Raw genomic sequence first — 17,626 nt, 5'->3', positions numbered from 1 at the left:
GGAAGGTTTCTGCTTCCTGGGGAAATCATTATTACGTGGAATCAGATTTAAAAAAAAAAAAAAATCATGTGGAGGCTCTGCCCTGGGCACCTGTCCCAGTGAGACAGTACCTCTTAAAACCCTACAGCAATTAGACATTTTCTTGACTTGCTGCCCCCTCCATTGAAAATTGAAGGAGTTGCCCATTGACCCAGGACCCAACCCAAACCTGGCACCTAGGAGATAGATGCTCACAGGTGCCCATAGGTACGAGTAGTCACAGGAACCAATTAGATGATTTTAATGCCCAGAATTTGTCCAGGTCTGGGCAGACTGAGCAAAACTTGGGGAGTATGGAGACCTCTGTATCCCCTGAGAGGCCTACCCAATCAGTCCACACTTGAGTGGGAACTGAAGGGACCCGAGGAACATCTTTGCATTTGCACCTGCCCTTCCAGAGGAAGCATCGAGCCTGCACCAGCACTTCCAGGAGGATGTGCCAGTCACGGAAGCAGGAGATGGGTTGAAGTCATGTGGCAGCCATGTCAGGGTTCTGGTTATTTGCCACAGCAGAGCAGCTCTGGGCTTAGGGCTCAGACCTACTTATAGGAGCAGAATCAGAGGTCTGCCAGGGAAGCCACACCCCTCAGGATTCACTCCCATGTGCAGTTTCAGAGAAGCTCCAGTTAGCACCACCAAATCCCCCCAGGGACACAGAAGCCATCCTTCCCCTCATCTTTGGGGATGGTGGCAGGTGCAGCAGTCTGGGGCTGACAACCAAAGCCAATGAAGCAGAGTCCCCTCCCCCACTCAAAGGAAAATCCGCTGCTAGCTGGGACCCCAGGCAGCTCACTGGAGTTCCCCACCCCCAGGGAAATGGGACAGCAGAACCTGTGTCAAATATAAGAAAAAGTAAATGAAAAGCATTCACTAGTACCCGTTATATGTGGAAGGCATTTCTATACCTCCCAGCTGAGCTGGCCACAGCTCTGCTCTGACTGCCAGCCTCAAAACAAGAAAGTATAATTTTCAAGGCATCTACAAATAATAGCATTGCTTGGGTTCCAGAGGCTTAAAACGCATGGTGGCCCTGAGAGGTCTGAATATCATTCAAAATTAACTTGTATCCCCTATTTCTACCAAACTACTGATTTGGAGGATTCTGCTCAGGACTGAACCTCATCCTCTGTTTCTAAACCCTAACCCAACCAGACAAGTCAACCCAATGCCAGGAGGTCAGTGCTGAGCTGTAGACCAAGGACTTGGCCTGGGTCACTACATAAGATGGACAGTAGCTGCCTTCCGGATGAGCCTCTCAGTCAGGGGTGAGTTGGGTTTCAAGGCATCACGCTCCAACAGAAGGCTCCTGTGGAAACATACAGAGTTTTTGTTATAGAACCTTCTAGAAGGATGTGGGAGCATGACAGGCAGGAGCAAATGGATACAGTCAGCTGGATAGTACTTTGATTCTGCCTGAGAGAAAACACTAGAGAAAAGGATTCCAGTGTGGGGTTATCACTGAGGCTTAGCCTGTCTTGGGGAAGCCATGGCTGAAGTCCTCATAGTTCAGGCTCCTGTCACAGACTAAGACTGAGGACCAGAGGGAGAGGAGACATGGTGTCTGGCAGGAAGCCACATGTGAGACTGGTCAGGAAAAGCAAGTGAAAGAATAGGTAGGTATGGGGAAGGCTTAATTTAAAGAAAGGAAGATGGGATCAATCAGACTCAAAGGCTGCTGTGGCTGAATCCTGATACCCTTGACGCCCTGGTCATCAGCATGACTTAGCGGGTAGGACCCTTACACTGGGATTAGTGTCCCAGTGAGAAACATAAGGGCCTGCTCTCTAAGTGCTCAGGGGAAGCAAGACACAGCAAGAAGCTCTGAAGCCAGGAAGAGGAGCATACCAGAAACTGAACCCTGCTGGACCCTGATCCAGGACATTTCAGCTTTCAGAACTACAAGACGAGATGAGTCTGGTGTGTGAACAAACCATCATGTCTGGGTTGGTTTGTTTTGGTACCACCCCAAGGAGATTAAGATAGAGACTGGTTAACAATGGTGGGTCTGCGGGGAGGGAGTGAGGTTCAGGGGCTGGGGCTTGGTACACAGGTGGGGGACAACACCACAGCCAGGATAGCAATGCATCAGCCTACTTTCTGCTGCTATAACAAATTATGCGAGGCTGGGGACTTTGTAAAATTAAAGGGTTTTTTTGGGCTAGGTTTCAGAGACTGGAAGTACAAAGTATAGGCCCTTACCTGGCTCCAGATAAGGCTGTTTGGTTGGGAAAACAAGGAATGGAGGCAGAAAGGCAAAGGGCAGAATGCGGAACAGGCCAAGCAAACCAAGGGACTGTGCTCTATAACATTCTCCTGTGGAGAGTACTAATTAGGGATCCTTGAGAACCACTTTAATATCTTCTGAGGACGGGACTCCAGAACCCCATTCCAGGAGTTCTCATCTCTCAACTCTCTTTCTCTTCTTAACACTTCTGAACTGGGGGACACATGTCTAGCACATGGAACCCGGAGGGTCATACACAAATCATCCCAAACCACAGCAGAGGGCTTTTGCCTGTGAAGGGGCTGGGCTGCGGGGGGGGGGGGGGAGAGTGGGCACTTGGAAGGAACGCCCCACCCCTGCAGGTCTTCCCAGGCATCTGTGCCGCCTCTCTCCTACACTACTTCACCTCTCCTGGGCAGGACCAGATGCATGGCATCCACTCCAGTGTGGGCCACACTGCACCCTAGAATCTGCCTCAGCTGAACCCTCAGCCTGCTCCTCTGTCCACACAGCCCACACAACCCTAGCTGGGACCACAGGCCCCACCTCTTACCCAGAGCAGGTCCCCCAGGGGGCTCAGGCACTACACATCACGTGTGGCTTTGGCACATGGACATGGAGTAAACAGGGACATGTGTCCATGGCGTTTCTGAATTCAGAATAGTTCAAATGTTCCCAGGCATCACCTGTACTGCTGGGGTCCGGCTCGATGGCCAGGACACCTGCCTAGACCTCTCCTCACAGGACAGGGACCCAGGGGCCCTCTCCTTGGCAGGGTGGGGGGTGAGCCAGGGAGAGGAAGTATAATGGTTAGGGCTATAGGAGTTCCTTTACTGGGGGTCCAGACACCTCTATCCTCTAGGCCTATGGCTTTCTCTGCTAACCAGGCCCACTGGCTAAGCACACTGGGCATTTAGTCTCCTTCCACATTGCCACAGGACACCCCTATGCTCCTCCACCCCCTCAACAGATCCACCATCATCCTCTGCCCCTGACCACAGTCAAGGGACTCTCCAGATGAACTGATGATGAACGGGTTTTCTCATAGGATCCACACATTCACCTACTCAGTACTGCATCCCACACCCAGCCCAGGAAGTTTCTAAATTACTGCAAGCTGAGGCCTAAAAGAGCAGACACACACACACACACACACACACACACACACACACACACACACACACACACAAAAGGGCAGGATGTCCCAGGCAGAAGGCACAGCGCATGCAGGGACCTGAAAGCAGGTGTACTGGCTATCTGTGTACTTCAGCATGGCTAAAATGGGAAGTAGGCTGGGATGGCAGGAGGCTGAGCAAAAGGGTGGCACTGGTTGTCCCCCTTTGTCAAGTTGAGCCTGCTAATGAAAGAGAACCAAACCCCCAGTTTGCCTCCTGCTTTCTGAACCCCCAAATCAGAAGGACACATGCCAAGGCAGGGGCATGCATAGGGAGATCATGGGGGAGCAGCCTGGCTGTGGGGAGGGCAGAGTGCTCACCGGGCCACATTCTTATGGGCGCTGGAGGTGCAGTTGATGGCCGCATGAATCAGCAGCTGGTTGAAGACGTCTCTCTATGAAATCAGTTAGGCAAGTTAAGCACCTGCATTGGGGACCAGGGATGGTCCCCCAACCCAAAGGAACCACTGAGACGAACACCACCCTGAACAGCACAGCCTGGTGTCAGTGTGAAACAAGGGTACTCCTACCCCACGAGTACCCACAACACAGGAGACACCTGGCACTCCAGCCTCTGGTTCCCTGTATACAGATGGCTCACCTGAGCATTGCTGCCCCCAATCTGGACAATTCGGTAGCGGATTGGCAAGAGAAGTTCTACGGCTCGGTCAGGGTTCCCGTTCTCAGCTTCCACAAGGGCCTGGCACAGGGGCAGACCCACATCTTGTGCCAACTGGTGCTGGAAATTCTCCCCGGGGGACCTGTCACCAAGACCAAAGTTAAGCATCCACCTCTACAAAGTCTCACCCAGGCAAGGGACACAAAATTAGGCCCTTCCCCAGCTGCCTGATGGCATTCTGATGGGAGCAGTAGGCATCTGCCCACTGTAAAGAGAGGACAGGGCCCCCTGTTTCCAGCCTCAGTTTGCCCATTTGGAAAGTGGTATAACAGCACAGCCCTTGTGGAGAGGTCAGGACTGCAGACATTGTAGGCACAGCCTGGACACCAACAGCCAGCACTACCATGGTTACCAATGAATGTGTCTGCAGCAATCTGTCCCCCAGGCCGCCCTGGTCAGCCCGGAAGACACCATTTCCAACAGATAAAGGAACTGAGGCTCAGAGCAAAGAGGACACCAGCTGGACCTCTGGAAGTCAGGCACCTATGAAATACATGCCTGCATGGGCACCCACCTAGGGGACTCCCACCTAGAAGCATGGGTATCTTCAAAGCCTTGCTCACCAGCCAGACCTCACTCTAAGGTTTCCCCAAGAAGGCAGGGTGACCCCTAGTTGGCCTTGGCTCAACCCTTGTATCATTCACCCTCTCAGTTGACAGGTTTCAAGGTCTCAGGGCCTCACGTACTTGCTGGCATCCTGCAGGGTGGTCATCAGCTCCTGTGTGGTCTGGAGGTCCCGTGCACCCAGGGAGGCCATCAGGAAGTGAGCGTCATTGAACAGAAGGATGTGGTCTCGGGTATGCTTCTTTGTGACTGGTAGGACAGCCTGCCAGCGCTGGCCAAGGGGCACCCCTGGGGACAAAAAGAGGACCCAAGGGCTTGGTATGAGACAGCAGACATGTTCTGCACCCATGTCCCTCAGAAACTCATCCAATGCTGTTTCTGTGAGAGGCCTCGAGGTGAGTGGGGCCACCAAGGCCTCTGCTTTCCTTGTTTTTCTAGAAAAGCAACAAAACCATGAGGTAAACGCAAATTTGAAAATTTGTCACAAGTTATCAAACTATTCCTAGCCTCCTTTCAGACTCCCAAAAAACATGTTTTAAAATTTCCTTATGTAATCCCAAGTCTAGTACCTGTGGAGAGATGACTCAGTGGTTAAGAGCACTGGCTGCTCTTCCAGAGGACCTGAGTTCAGTTCCCAGTACTTGCATGGTGGCTTACAGTGTTTTATAACTCCATTTCCAGGGAACTCAGCAACCTCTTCTGACCTCCATTGGCAACAGGCACACTAACAGTCCACAGACATACATGCAGGCAAAATACTCACATACAAAAAAATAAATAAAATTTTTACGTCTAGTACCTGATACACAATGGGTATTTAATAAAGCCAGTGGCATCAGTAATACCCTTCTCCTTAGTTTCAATTTTCTGGCTCTAGAAGTCCTCACCTCTGTCCCAGCCTCCAGCCTCCACCTCCTTTTCTTCCCTCTCAGTCCAGGAATGTTAGATTCAGCTTTCTTCTCTAGGACATCTCCAGACACCCAGACGGCCCTCGAAATCTATTTCTCAGCCTATCAAATTGAACAATGAGGGCCAAGTGGTGGAGGCACACGCCTTTAATCCCAGAATTTGGGGGATAGAGGCAGGTAGATCTAAGTTCAAGGTCAGCATGGTCTACAGCATGAGTTCTAGGACAGTCATGGCTACAGAGAGAAACCCTGTCTCAAACCACTCCCCTTCAAAAAAAAAAAAATTGAACAGTGATCCTTGCCTCACAACAGTGAGGAAATAAGAGGCCTTTCCCAGCCTGCCAACCACTCAACACCCACATCACCCCTCACACTGGGATTCTGGATCTCTGGCCTTCCTCAGTGTCTCTCTCTGTGAGGCGTCAGCTGATCCTCCAGCCATGGGCAGGAAGCCAGCCCTGTCAAGCCAACTGGGAAGCCTAGGGTGACAGGCTGAGAAACCTCTGCAATGTCAGAGTTGGGAAATTATCACCTCCTGTGATCTAGGAACTCTGCAATGTCCCAATGAGTTGGGAAATTATCACCTCCTGTGATCTAGGAAAAGAGGCACCAGCCAGTAGACAGGTGGCACCTGTGCCCTGAAGGCCTGCCAGGCAGGCTATGAGAGTGGCAAGGTTCTGAGTCTAAGGCCAGTACACCAAGGAGCAGTGGAGAATAAAATAAAGGGCAGCTGAGGCCAGGTCAGTTGTTTTAGACTGCCATGGAGACAGCTGCATAAACTCGCATGCAAAGCTACAGCCAGGCCAATGCATCTAAAGAGCTGTGGTTCCGGCAACCACCCTCAGGACCAGGAATCACACTTTCTTTGTATAGGGAGAGGGAAGAGAGTCTGCTACCTTCCATCTGAAGACGATAGAGCATGGAGCAGCTGTCCACCATATCCAGCATGGTACCACTGGCCTGAAGGCTGGGGAGGATCTGGAAAACAAGGGTGATGGGAGGCCAGGCTCAGAGAGTCAAATTACAGCTACAGCTGCCATCCTAGCCATGAGTGTGGCCTGAGAAAGCTCTCAGCAAACAAAAGCTATAAGCATCATCCCCAGCATCCCAGCCATCAGGAGCATCATCCTCATCATTTCTCATCTTTCAAGTATAGGACCACAGCTCCCACCAGAAGATTAAGTACTGTGGGGGCCAGAATGTATGAGGAGCACACGTACAAACACAGGAGTTCATTGTACTATGTACCCATGATTAGCGCTAGGCCTTGACAACTGCTACCCCCAGCCTGCGCCTAAGGCTGCTCTGGCAGGAGACACCTATCTTGCCTGGTCATGTTTCAAGATTCAACTTGGCTTACTAGGAGATCTGTCTACACCTCAGAGAACACAGTGCACATCACCTCCATTTCTTTCTAAGATGCTGATCATGACAGAGGAACTCCTCCTAGGGACCCTTGTCTGGCAGGCATCTTTCTGGTATTCAGCCCCCCACATCATGAGTGTCCCAAAACGTTATTACTGAGTACTCACTTGGGAGTTTTTCTTTTCAAAGACTGTCCAAGGGCTGACAGAGTGAGAGGAACAAGCAGACGCCATAACAGACTGTTCGGTCTTCTCTCAGAGATTAGGCCTCAATTTCAGTTTCCTGATACTGAACTAGCAGTTTCAGAGGGACCCACAAATAAAGGGCAATTAATCAACACCCCTGACAGCAAGGATGAGGAGGCCTAGTACATGGAGTGCCAGGTCAGGCCTGAGTCACCACAGTCATCAAGCTCAAGGTGATAAACAAATAAGGACAAAGCCTGGGACTTGTCCACACCTGCCCCAAAATGAAAAACTGAGGCCATGACCAGCCCTTGACTAGACCTGTCCAATTAGAACATACAAATATGATTGCCACTTGCTTAGGCCAATCATATCTAAAGTGACCTAAAAGCCCTGGAATACTCCTGGGCTATGCTTACAAGGAGCTACTGTGAGCTCCTCTCAGGGTCATCAGCATTTTGCCTTTGTGTAGAATGGTAGGTCCCAGGATACTGGAAGCTTTCTCAAGATAATAAACGCTCTTGTTGACTGCATACATGGATGGTGGTCTTCGTGGGACTCATCCAGGACCCTAACAAAGGAGAATTTGAGTTTGGGGAGATGTGAGGTTGTGGAGGTGGTGGGTAGGATGGGGCCCAGTGAGGTCAATATGCTAATACTGCAATGCTACATAATTTATCATCATCATCATCATCATCATCATTTTATACATATGAGTGTTTTGTCAGGATGTAAGTCTGTGTACCACATGTGTGCCTGATGCCCACAGGGGCCAGAAGTGGGCATATGGAGTTACAGATAATTATGAGCTACTATGTGGGTGCTGGGAATTGAACCTGGGTCCTCTGGAACAATAGTCTGTACTCTTAAACATTGGCCCATCTCTCGAGCCCCACAACTTTTCTTTTTCTTCCTTTTTTTATGTAACCCTGAGGGTTGAACCAAGGATCCCAAGCATGCTAAACAAGTGCTCTAACAATGATAGCCTCAGGCTTCTTTTAAAAACTTTTCATTCTGAGACAGTCTCACTGAGTTACCCAGGCCAGCCTTGAACTCACTTGGTGCCGAGACAGACCTTGAGCTTGCAATCCTCCTGCCCCAGCCTCCTGATTGCAAGTCTGTTCTACCATGACTAGATTAATTTTTGTAATATAGATTTTAAAACAGTAAAAACAGACAGGGGTCTGGAGCAATACATCAATGGTTAAGAGCACTGGCTGCTCTTCCAGAAGATTAGAGTTCATTTCCCAGCACTCACATGTGTGGTGGTTTAAATAGGTATAGCCCCCACAGAATCATGTGTTTGAATGCTTTACCCATAGGGAGTGCGCTGTTAGGAGGTGTGGCCTTGTTGGAGGAAATGCATCACTGTGGCGGCAGGCTTTGAGGTCTTACATGCTCAAACTAGGCCTAATGAGGCAGTCTCCTCCTGCCTTCAGATCCAGATATAGAACTCTCAGCTACCTCTCCAGGACCACATCTGCCTGCATGCTGCCATGTTTCCCACCATGACAACAATGGACTAAACCTCTGAACTGTAGGCCCGTCCCAGTTGGATGTTTTCTTTTATAAGAGTTGCCATGGTCATGGTGTCTCTTCACAACAATAGAAACCCAAAGTAAGATAACATAGTAGCTCACAAACCATCTATAACTCCAGGTTTATGGGATCTGGCCCCCTGTTCTGATCTCTGCGCACATATATACATGCAGGCAAAACACATAAAATAAACAAATTCTTTGAAAAATGAAAACACATGCTGATAGGCACACACAAGTGGCCACATGGCGCAGTAAAGGCACTTGTTAGCCAAGCCTGATTTGATGCCTGGAACTCACATAGTAGAAGCAGAGAAGTGACTCCTGCAAGGTGTTCTCTGACTTTCACAGACATGTCATGGCATGCATACACATACAAAATAAATAAATGGGATTTTTTTTGAAGATAGGGTCTCACTATGTAGCTCTGGCTGTTCTAAAACTCACTATGTAGACCAGGCTGGCCTGAAACTCACAGAGATCACTCTGCCTCTGCCTCCTGAGTGCTGGGATCAAAAGACATGTGCCATTCACCCTGGCTCTGATTTTTTTTTTTTAATTAAAAATAAGTGAAAAAGCCAAGCAGTGGTGGTGCACACCTTTAATCCCAGAACTCAGGAGGCAGAGGCAGGTAGATCACTGTGAGTTAGAGGTCAGCCTGTTCTACAGTGTGATCCAGAACAGGCTAGAAAGCTACAAAGAAAAACCCTGCCTCAGAAGAAGAAGAGGAAGAAGAGGAGGAGGAGAGAGGAGGAGAACAAAGAGGAGGAGGAGGAGGAGGACCCATCTGAAAGGACAGTGACAGTCGAAGACAGTCTTAAACATGTCAGTCTCCAAACACCATGGGTGAACATCAGCAGAGACCCCATGGTACAGACTAAGAACATGGCTCTGACAACAGCTATCCCACGAAATCTGGGCCATGCTGCCACCATTAGCTCTGGCTGGGACACACACACAGGCCACAGGCTATGAGAGACAAAAGCCGAGTTCAGCACCAAACCACAAACAACGTGAGTGCACTTACATGGCTGTCATAGATGGTTAGCGCAGCCTCATAGTCTCCCTGCAGAGGTGAAATTGCTGTGGTTAACATCTGGAGCAGTCAAAATGCGATGCTTGGAAATACACTAGGAACAGCTGACCAAGGACGCCACTAAGAGAGATGGGCAGGGCTCAATGGCACCCAATGTGGAGAAAGGAGAAGGTGAACCCAACCCTTGGGTCATAAGGGCCTCACCTTACATACATGCTTCTCTCTGGGCATCTTAGGAGCCTCCAAGTTTTTCTCTACAGTAACAGCACTGCAAGAAGCACCCTGACAAATGGGCCACTGCCCATCTCCATCATCTGTCCCCGCCCCCTCTCCTAGAATTGTTTCTGGTGCTGTAGGTCCAATCTGAGACCCTCCCTGTATCCCAAAAGTAAAGAAGCACTTGGTGCCAAACCACTTGTGGAGGTGTGAAGGGTCCCCCTTAGACTCAGATGTTTGAATACTTGGTCCCCAGTTGGTGGCACTGTTTGTGTGGGCTTAGGAGGTGTGGCCTTGCTGGAGGAAGTGTATCACTACAGGTGGGCTTTGAGAGCTTAAGGCTTCACCCTACTCTCAGTCCATGCTGCTTTGTGCCTGAATGGTGTGAGCTCTCAGCACCCAGTTCTGCACCCATGTTTGCAGCTTGCTGCCAGCTTCCTCACCATGATGAGGACTCTAATGCCTCTGGAACCTTCAGACAAATAAACCCTTCCCTATACTACAAGTTGTCTTAGTCACAGTCCTGTATCACAGCAACAGGAAAGTAACTAATAAGCCACAGGAGTCCCAGTTCTCAAGAGTGGAAAATGTCTTGAGGAGCTCAGCATACAAAGCTCTTGCAATGTGAATGCAGTATTGTTTCAGCTATCATCTGTGCTGGACAGTTTTATGTCAACTTGACACAAGCTAGAGTCATCTGAGAAACCTCAATTAAGAAAATGTCTCCATAAGACTAGGCTCTAAGCAAGCCTGTAGGGTGTTTTCTAATTGATGGGGGATGGACACTGTGTACAGTGCTATCCCTGGGCTTGCGGTTCTGGGTTCTATAAGAAAGCAGGCTGAGCAAGCCATGGTGAGCAAGCCAGTAAGCAGCACCTCTAATGGCCTCTGCATCAGCTCCTGCCTCCCGGTTCCTTCCTGCCCTGTTTGAGTTCCTTCCCTGGCTTCCTTCAGTGAAGGACAAATGAAACCAAATAAATCCGATCCTCTCCAACTTGCTTTTGGTCACGGCGTCTCATCACACCAATAGAAGCCCTAAGACACCATCTTTTGTACCAACACACGAAGGGGCTGCATGGAAGTCAGACACACGGCAGGGGCTAGGGCTTTGACTGAACATCTGCACTGAGTGAGACAACCACAGAGACAAGCATCCTACCTTCTCAATCAAGTACAGGGCCCAGTGCCAATAATTATGGCAAGCGAGCATATCCGAGTCCTGCGGAACGAAGGAGAGAAAGTCAGAGCATCTGTGGGCTGGGCCTAAGTTCAGTTGGTATCACGTATGAACCCCTGGGTTCAATCCCCAACACTGAATCAACTGGGTATAGTGGACCATACCTGTGATCCCAGCACATACTGTGATCCAGGGAGTAGAAACAGAGGATCAGAAGTTTGACTTTGGTTTTGGGAGATGCTCACTTGGTACAATGTTTGCTGTGTAAGCATTGAAGAGCTCAGTTTGAATCCCCGCACCTACTTAAAAGCTGGACATGATGGTGTATGCCTGTAATCACAGGGGAAGCCTGGAGGTTTTCTAGCCAGACAGTCTTGCCTAATCAGTAAGCTCCAGGGAAATCCCAGGAAAAAGTGGCCTCTATGTCTTTAGGTTCCTGAAATTTTCCAGACCCAGGATTCTGGACATCTTTAGAATGGGATATGTTCATAAACCTCCCTGTAAACCAGCTACACCTAGAACCATGCCTGGAGATGCTGGGAATTGGCATGGCTGACAATCACAGTTTTAGCCCATGGTAATGCTCAAGAGGGATGCTGGTGGCCACGGCATCCTGCCTGGTCTCTGAAGTATTGAACATCTGCCACTCAGTGTCAGGTTGTGGAGGGACTTGTTTCCCCAGCTGGTGGTGTCCTTGGAGCCTGCTGTGACACAGAAGGACAGGGCAGCAAGGGCACCTGGAGAGGTGGCAAGGTCAGGTACCAGAGGCAAGTCCAGAGAAAACAGGCACACAAGGAGGAAGAAGGACCACCAGAGCTAGTGGGGAAGGAGGAAATGGCCCCAGAGGGGTACCAGCCTGTGAGGAGCAGGGAGGAGTAAAGTTGGGAATTGGGAATATGGACAATGAGGCCACAGGGTGTTCAACACATGGAAAGGGTCAGGGCAGGCACTAGGGGTCTGAACCCCCCCCCCAACCCCCATATGCTGGCTCTACATCATTGGACCATCACCCCATTGGCCTGCCTCTCTCCCACTCACAGCATCATGTGGTCCAGAAGAACACTCCATCATCCCATGGGGGAGTCTGCTGGCAGCAGCCGAGGTACATGCAACTCAGGGCCCTAAGCATGCCCACCCTTGCTGGGCTCTGATTTCCCCAGCACCCCTTGGGTCCATTCCTTTCATAGCAAAACACCTCAGGGAGACCCCAATTGTACAATCACTTATAAAATGCTGGCAGATGTTGAGATGTTGTGGAGCTCCCAGAGGATGCTTGGCAGTCAGGGATGCCTCCAAGCTGGTCCTAAGCTCCTTGGGAACTGAACCACATCTGTAAGTCCTACCCAGCAAGCCTTGGTGGGATTCCGGGTATCAGACTGGATCATCCAAGTCTCAACTCCTACCTTCCAGTGGTCTTCGGTGTTCTTCATGAACTCCATGCCGTCCTTGATCTCGGCTCTCATCTCATGTACGTGGGCAACAGTGTGCACTGACCATGCATCTGTTGGCTCAACAGACAAAGCCTGCATGAGGTTGGAGATGGGAGGACAAAGAAAATGGGTGTTAGACCGGCTACCTGGGCTCAAAAAGAACAAGGGTGAGATTGGGCTCTAATTCAGAATAATGACAATCCTGACACCAGCCCATGTCCTACGTGCCTGGGAGGTAACGGTGTGTGCCTTACCCACCACAGCAGCTGCTGAGGAGGGCATCCCTGACAGCCTCACAGATGAGGAAGCTGGGGCTCGAGGAGGCCAGCACTTGCTTCCTGGGTACACCCGCATCATCTACAAGATGCTACCCAAGATATTGTGCCTCAGTTTCCCATGATGGCTTCTAGGGCTGCCTTCCTCTCAGGGCTATCAGAATAGCGTAGACTGTCACATCCTTTGCTGGTGCAGGACAAGCGGCCGCCCCTTCCACTAACACTCAGGAGATGGTTACACAGGCGGATTCCCACATTAGAAGGAACTGGGCTTAGCAGCACTGTTGTTAACAACCAAATCTACATGACCCCTGAGTTCCACGGAGAGGCCTATGGACACCTGAACTGGCTCTTACCTACTTTCCATCTATTCACCAGGTCAGTTCATGTTTATTGAGCGCCTTCTAAATGCTGCACATGAAGCAGTGAACTGGGGCTCATTGCAACCCCATCACTGGCTTGTCCTCAGGCCCCACATCAAATCATGGGTCCCTAGGCTTGCTTTCCCTGATGTCTAGAACTACATGGCTCCGTGATGACCTGGCACCTGCTGCAAGGGTTTTGGCAACATGTCCCCAGCAGTCAGGGGTCCTGCCCCTCAGCTTTCACAGTCTTGTCCACTCCCTGTGGGAAGACAGGACTCACACTGCATGTCTGTGAGGCCTTGGGGCAGAGGGCCTGAGAACCAGGGGAGCTGGGGACATGGCAGGGTGCATCCTGAGCATGCTGGTCACTGGCACCCCTTTAAGGAACCTCTGCAAGCATTCTGCTTTTACACAGGACAGTTGAGAAAGTCCTGTTCTTTGTGACCAGCATCCTCACTCAACTGGAGCCCTAACAAGGTTCTCTGGGAGACTCCAACTCTCTGGCTGCCCCTCACTCTTACCCTGTGGAAACCTGGAGGACACTGTTATAGCCTTGTTTTCATATCTATCAGCTGTCTGTGGGGTCTAGAGCTAAGGTCAGTGTGGCCATAGCACCAGGAGAGCTGGAGCAAGGGCAGGAAAGAGCAATGGGTGGGGACACTATTCTGCCAAATCTTGTCTCTTCTCAGACGTGAGTCTGCATCCTTGGCCATCTCTCTTTGGAATCAGCTCGTCAGAATGCCACTTAGAATTCCTTCAACTGCCCTGCTCTCCTCCAGATGCCTAGGTGATTCCCCCAACCAGAGGAGCCTTCCTGTGGCTTAACCACAGATGCAGGACCTGGCTACCCTGATCTTAGAGCTTAGATGGCCAAGAAGCTAACTAGCTGGAGCCCTCAGGGCTGACTCAGAGCTAAAGAAAATAAAACCAAAACCAAATAAACAAAAAGCCTTCACCTGATTCCTGAATCTGAATTGAGTTGATTCAGGCAAGGGCCAGACACCCTGAGATTGCTGTCCTGAGGAGGGGGCACTTTAGGCCAACTGAGGCAATGCCTGGGTCAGGAGCCACAGCAGGAATGCAGGAAAGCTAAGATCTAGTCCAGGCTGCTTAAAAGACAGCCATCTCAACAGATGGCTTAGGTGACACTCTGACCCCTATGTTTTATCAGCATGGGAGGGCTCTGCCTAGCCTCTCTCTGAGCTGCAGCTCTCCTTTGTGGCCACCAAGGTGTTTAACAGTTAGGCAGAGACCATGGGCAGGAGCAGGCATGCACAAGGACAGGTATGACCGGGGACCAAGAGCACACGTCACTGTCTATGCATGGCAATGCTCCCTTGCACAGTAGTTTCTACTCCTGCAAGGACACGAGGGGCAGAGAAGGACTTCCAGAGCCTGAGCTACCCTGTACCCAGGCCTGTCACTTGTCCCAGATTTCAGAACCACAGGGGAGTCCCCAGAGCTGCAGATCAGCCAGCACATCCCAGCAGAATACAGAAAACAGTGCCCGAGGCAGAAGGATCTAGCAGGCTCCACAATGGCTCCACCCCTTCCGCTGGCAAGCACCCTGAGTGATGAGTGATGGTTTTTTATATCCTGAGTGCAGGACAAAGTCACTCTGCCTCCCCACTCAGCGAGGAAGAACATAACAAGATCAAGCCATGACCTGTGAAATCTCCACCCACCTCAAGCCTCATGGGTCATGGTTAGACCCAGTGGAAAGGTGAAATTCAAGGAGGGAGAACCAAGGTTTGCATGCTCTCCTGTACTGCTCCAGTCCCAGTTGGCCTGTGGCTCTAGAGCTGACGGGAACTCACAGAGGCACAGAACCCGCAACTCCCTGAGTGTCACCGGCTCATCTGGTCTAGGGACCTCAGGAGACTTTGAGGAGTCACAGAGAGGTAGCTGATTGCCCTTACAACAACCCCTCCCAAGAGGTCACTCCAAGGTGGGGAGGAGGGCTGCTTGGTCCTCACATGAGCGGCCATACCCTAAAGGGCCTCACACCTTGAGAAGGCCCACTCACCTCTTTGGCAAGCTTTAGTGCCTGGTCATAGAAGTTGGTTTCCATCAGTCCGAAAGAATAGATGCCTTTCACATAGCTGAAAACAGAGAAAAGACTTCAGTTCCCAGGAAGCCGAACAGGAACAGGTGGAATGGAGTCCGCCAGCAGCAGCGTCTGGAGTCCACACACCAGGGCTAGCATGTGACTGTGTTTGGACACAGGGGCTTCGCAGAAGGAACTGAGGTGAGATGTGGTGGGTGGCAATCTGATCGCTATTGTTCACTTCGTAACACAGCCGTGTGGAGATGGTGGTGTCACTGAAGAAAGGACTTGTGACACCCCGACTCTGCTCAGGACCTCAGCAAGGGGCAGCACTAAAAGACTGACTCACGCCCTCAACCCAGAGAGGAGCTGAGCTCAGCAGTCCTCCTTTTGAACTTCCTTTAGTGCAAGACAAAGTGAAATTCAACCTGATGGTGGTTTCCCAGAATCCTGTGCTGTCCATATGGCTCACTCACTCCTCAGACAGCAATGTAGAGTCTCTCCACAGAGGATGACAGGGTCTATGGTCACCTCCCTGAGGAGCCTGGCACTATGGGTAACTCCATTCAGGCTTCTGTTGCACCGTCCTGCACCCAGCCTGCCAATCCCCAGAACTGATCCCAGTGCCCTGTTTGTCCAGCTCACCCTCCATTCTGGCCCACATACTTGCATTTCTCATCAGTCACCCAGGCACTGAGCCTCAAGATGGTTGGTCACAGGTGACAGAGGGGCTCTATCCTGTGTGAGCAAAGACCGAGTCTACTGTCTAAGACTCAGGTGTCACTTTTATTGTCCAGCACAGGGGCAAATAGCAGCTTTTTACTGGAGAGCAGAGGCTAGCAGATGACTTTAAAAAAATATTTACTGCTCAGGAATCAGAGGCAAGCAGATCTGTGAATTGGAGGCCAGCCTGGTCTACAGAGCTAGTTCCAGGCCAGCCAGGGCTACACAGAGAATCCTTGTCTCGAAAAACGAACAAACAAACAAAAAAATTTACCAAGGGATTACTGTAGGTCAGATGCTGTGGGATAGTCTCTATGCTGTGAATGTGTTGCTCTGATTGGTTAATAAATAAAGTGCTGATTGGCCAGTAGCCAGGCAGGAAGTATAGGCAAGACAAAGCGAGGAGAATTCTGGGAACAGGAAGGCTGGGTGAGGAGACGCTGCCATCCACCACGATGAGAAGCAGATGTTAAGATAATGGTAAGCCACAAGCTATGTGGCAACTTATGGATTAATAGAAATGGGTTAATTTAAGATATAAGACCTAGATAGCAAGAAGCCTGAGCCACATGGCCATACAGTTTATAAATAATATAACCATCTGTGTGTTTATTTGGGTCCAAGCAGCTGGGGGATACTCGGATGAGAAAGATTTGTCCTGACCGTGGGCCAAGTAGGACCAGGAGATAACCCCAGCCACAGTGAGGTACTACTAGCTCACAAGTGTTATATCTTCAATTTGGCCAAACCATGGTACCTGGACCTGTGGTCAGGCACCATTCTAAGGGTCAGCACAAAGGTATTTTTGGATTAGAAGTGAGTACTTTTCAATCAGAAGACTTAGACACAAACAAGATTCTCAATAACGTGAATGGGTCTTGTCCAATCAGGTGACAGTCATAGAAAAAAAGTCGCAGAAAGAAAAAGACACTTCCATTTGGATGAGGACTCGGAAGCTTCCAGTTTGAGGAAAGAGGATCGGCTGAGAAGTTGGCAAGTGGGAAGAAAAGGAAGGGGAGACGGGCCCCCGGCAGCAGCCACAAGCAGAGGCAGGTAGGCCCACGGCAGCAGCCAGCAGAGACATACAGGCCCAGCGGTGGCCAGCAGGGACATACAGGCCCAGTGGCAGCCAGCAGAGACATACAGGCCCAGTGGCAGCCAGCAGAGACATACAGGCCCAGTGGCAGCCAGCAGAGACATACAGGCCCAGTGGCAGCCAGCAGAGACATACAGGCCCAGTGGCGGCCAGCAGAGACATACAGGCCCGCCGACGGCCACAGAGGTAGACGAGCCTGGCAGCAGCAGCTGACAGGGACATTCAGGCCTGGCGCTGGCAGCCCGCAAAGGTAGACGGGCCCAGCAGCGGCCAACAGGGACATACAGGCCCAGCGGCGGCCTGCAGAGATAGACGAGCCTGGCAGCAGTGACAAGCAGAGGCAGGGACGCCTCTAACCCCAACACCCGGGGAAGAAGCTATCTCCATGGGATGGAACTAGAACGAATCTGAACACTCTGTCTGAGGACAACCCAGGGCCCAGCTGCTGATCCTGCAAAACCCAACAACTTGGAGGTTTTGGTGAGACTACCCTGCTCAGCTGAAATCCACCCGGAAGAGGATCAGATCCCTACAGTTTGAAGTCTGAAGAAACAAGATCAGCTGAGGAGTTGACGAATGAACAAA

At 50.7% G+C, this 17,626-nt stretch overlaps 1 protein-coding gene across 1 annotated transcript in view; it reads right to left on the bottom strand.

Annotated features, from left to right (window-relative positions):
• Window positions 1-263: 263 nt before the first annotated feature.
• LOC114699205 (tetratricopeptide repeat protein 38) overlaps window positions 264-17,626 on the bottom strand; it is a 31,003-nt gene continuing 13,640 nt past the window's right edge. Inside the window, exons 6-14 of the mRNA XM_028878147.2 lie at window positions 15,202-15,277; window positions 12,509-12,628; window positions 11,088-11,147; window positions 9,704-9,742; window positions 6,485-6,566; window positions 4,803-4,968; window positions 4,039-4,198; window positions 3,759-3,832; window positions 264-1,345 (exon numbers count right to left, since the gene is read on the bottom strand). Of these exons, the coding sequence (XP_028733980.1) occupies window positions 1,255-1,345; window positions 3,759-3,832; window positions 4,039-4,198; window positions 4,803-4,968; window positions 6,485-6,566; window positions 9,704-9,742; window positions 11,088-11,147; window positions 12,509-12,628; window positions 15,202-15,277 (868 nt within the window). The 3' untranslated portion in view covers window positions 264-1,254. The remainder of the gene's footprint in view (window positions 1,346-3,758; window positions 3,833-4,038; window positions 4,199-4,802; window positions 4,969-6,484; window positions 6,567-9,703; window positions 9,743-11,087; window positions 11,148-12,508; window positions 12,629-15,201; window positions 15,278-17,626) is intronic.

This window comes from Peromyscus leucopus, chromosome 20, assembly GCF_004664715.2.
Source record: "Peromyscus leucopus breed LL Stock chromosome 20, UCI_PerLeu_2.1, whole genome shotgun sequence".
Taxonomy (NCBI): Eukaryota; Metazoa; Chordata; class Mammalia; order Rodentia; family Cricetidae; genus Peromyscus; species Peromyscus leucopus.
Note: the sequence above shows the minus strand (reverse complement) of the source record. Positions and strands in the feature narration are given on the sequence as shown.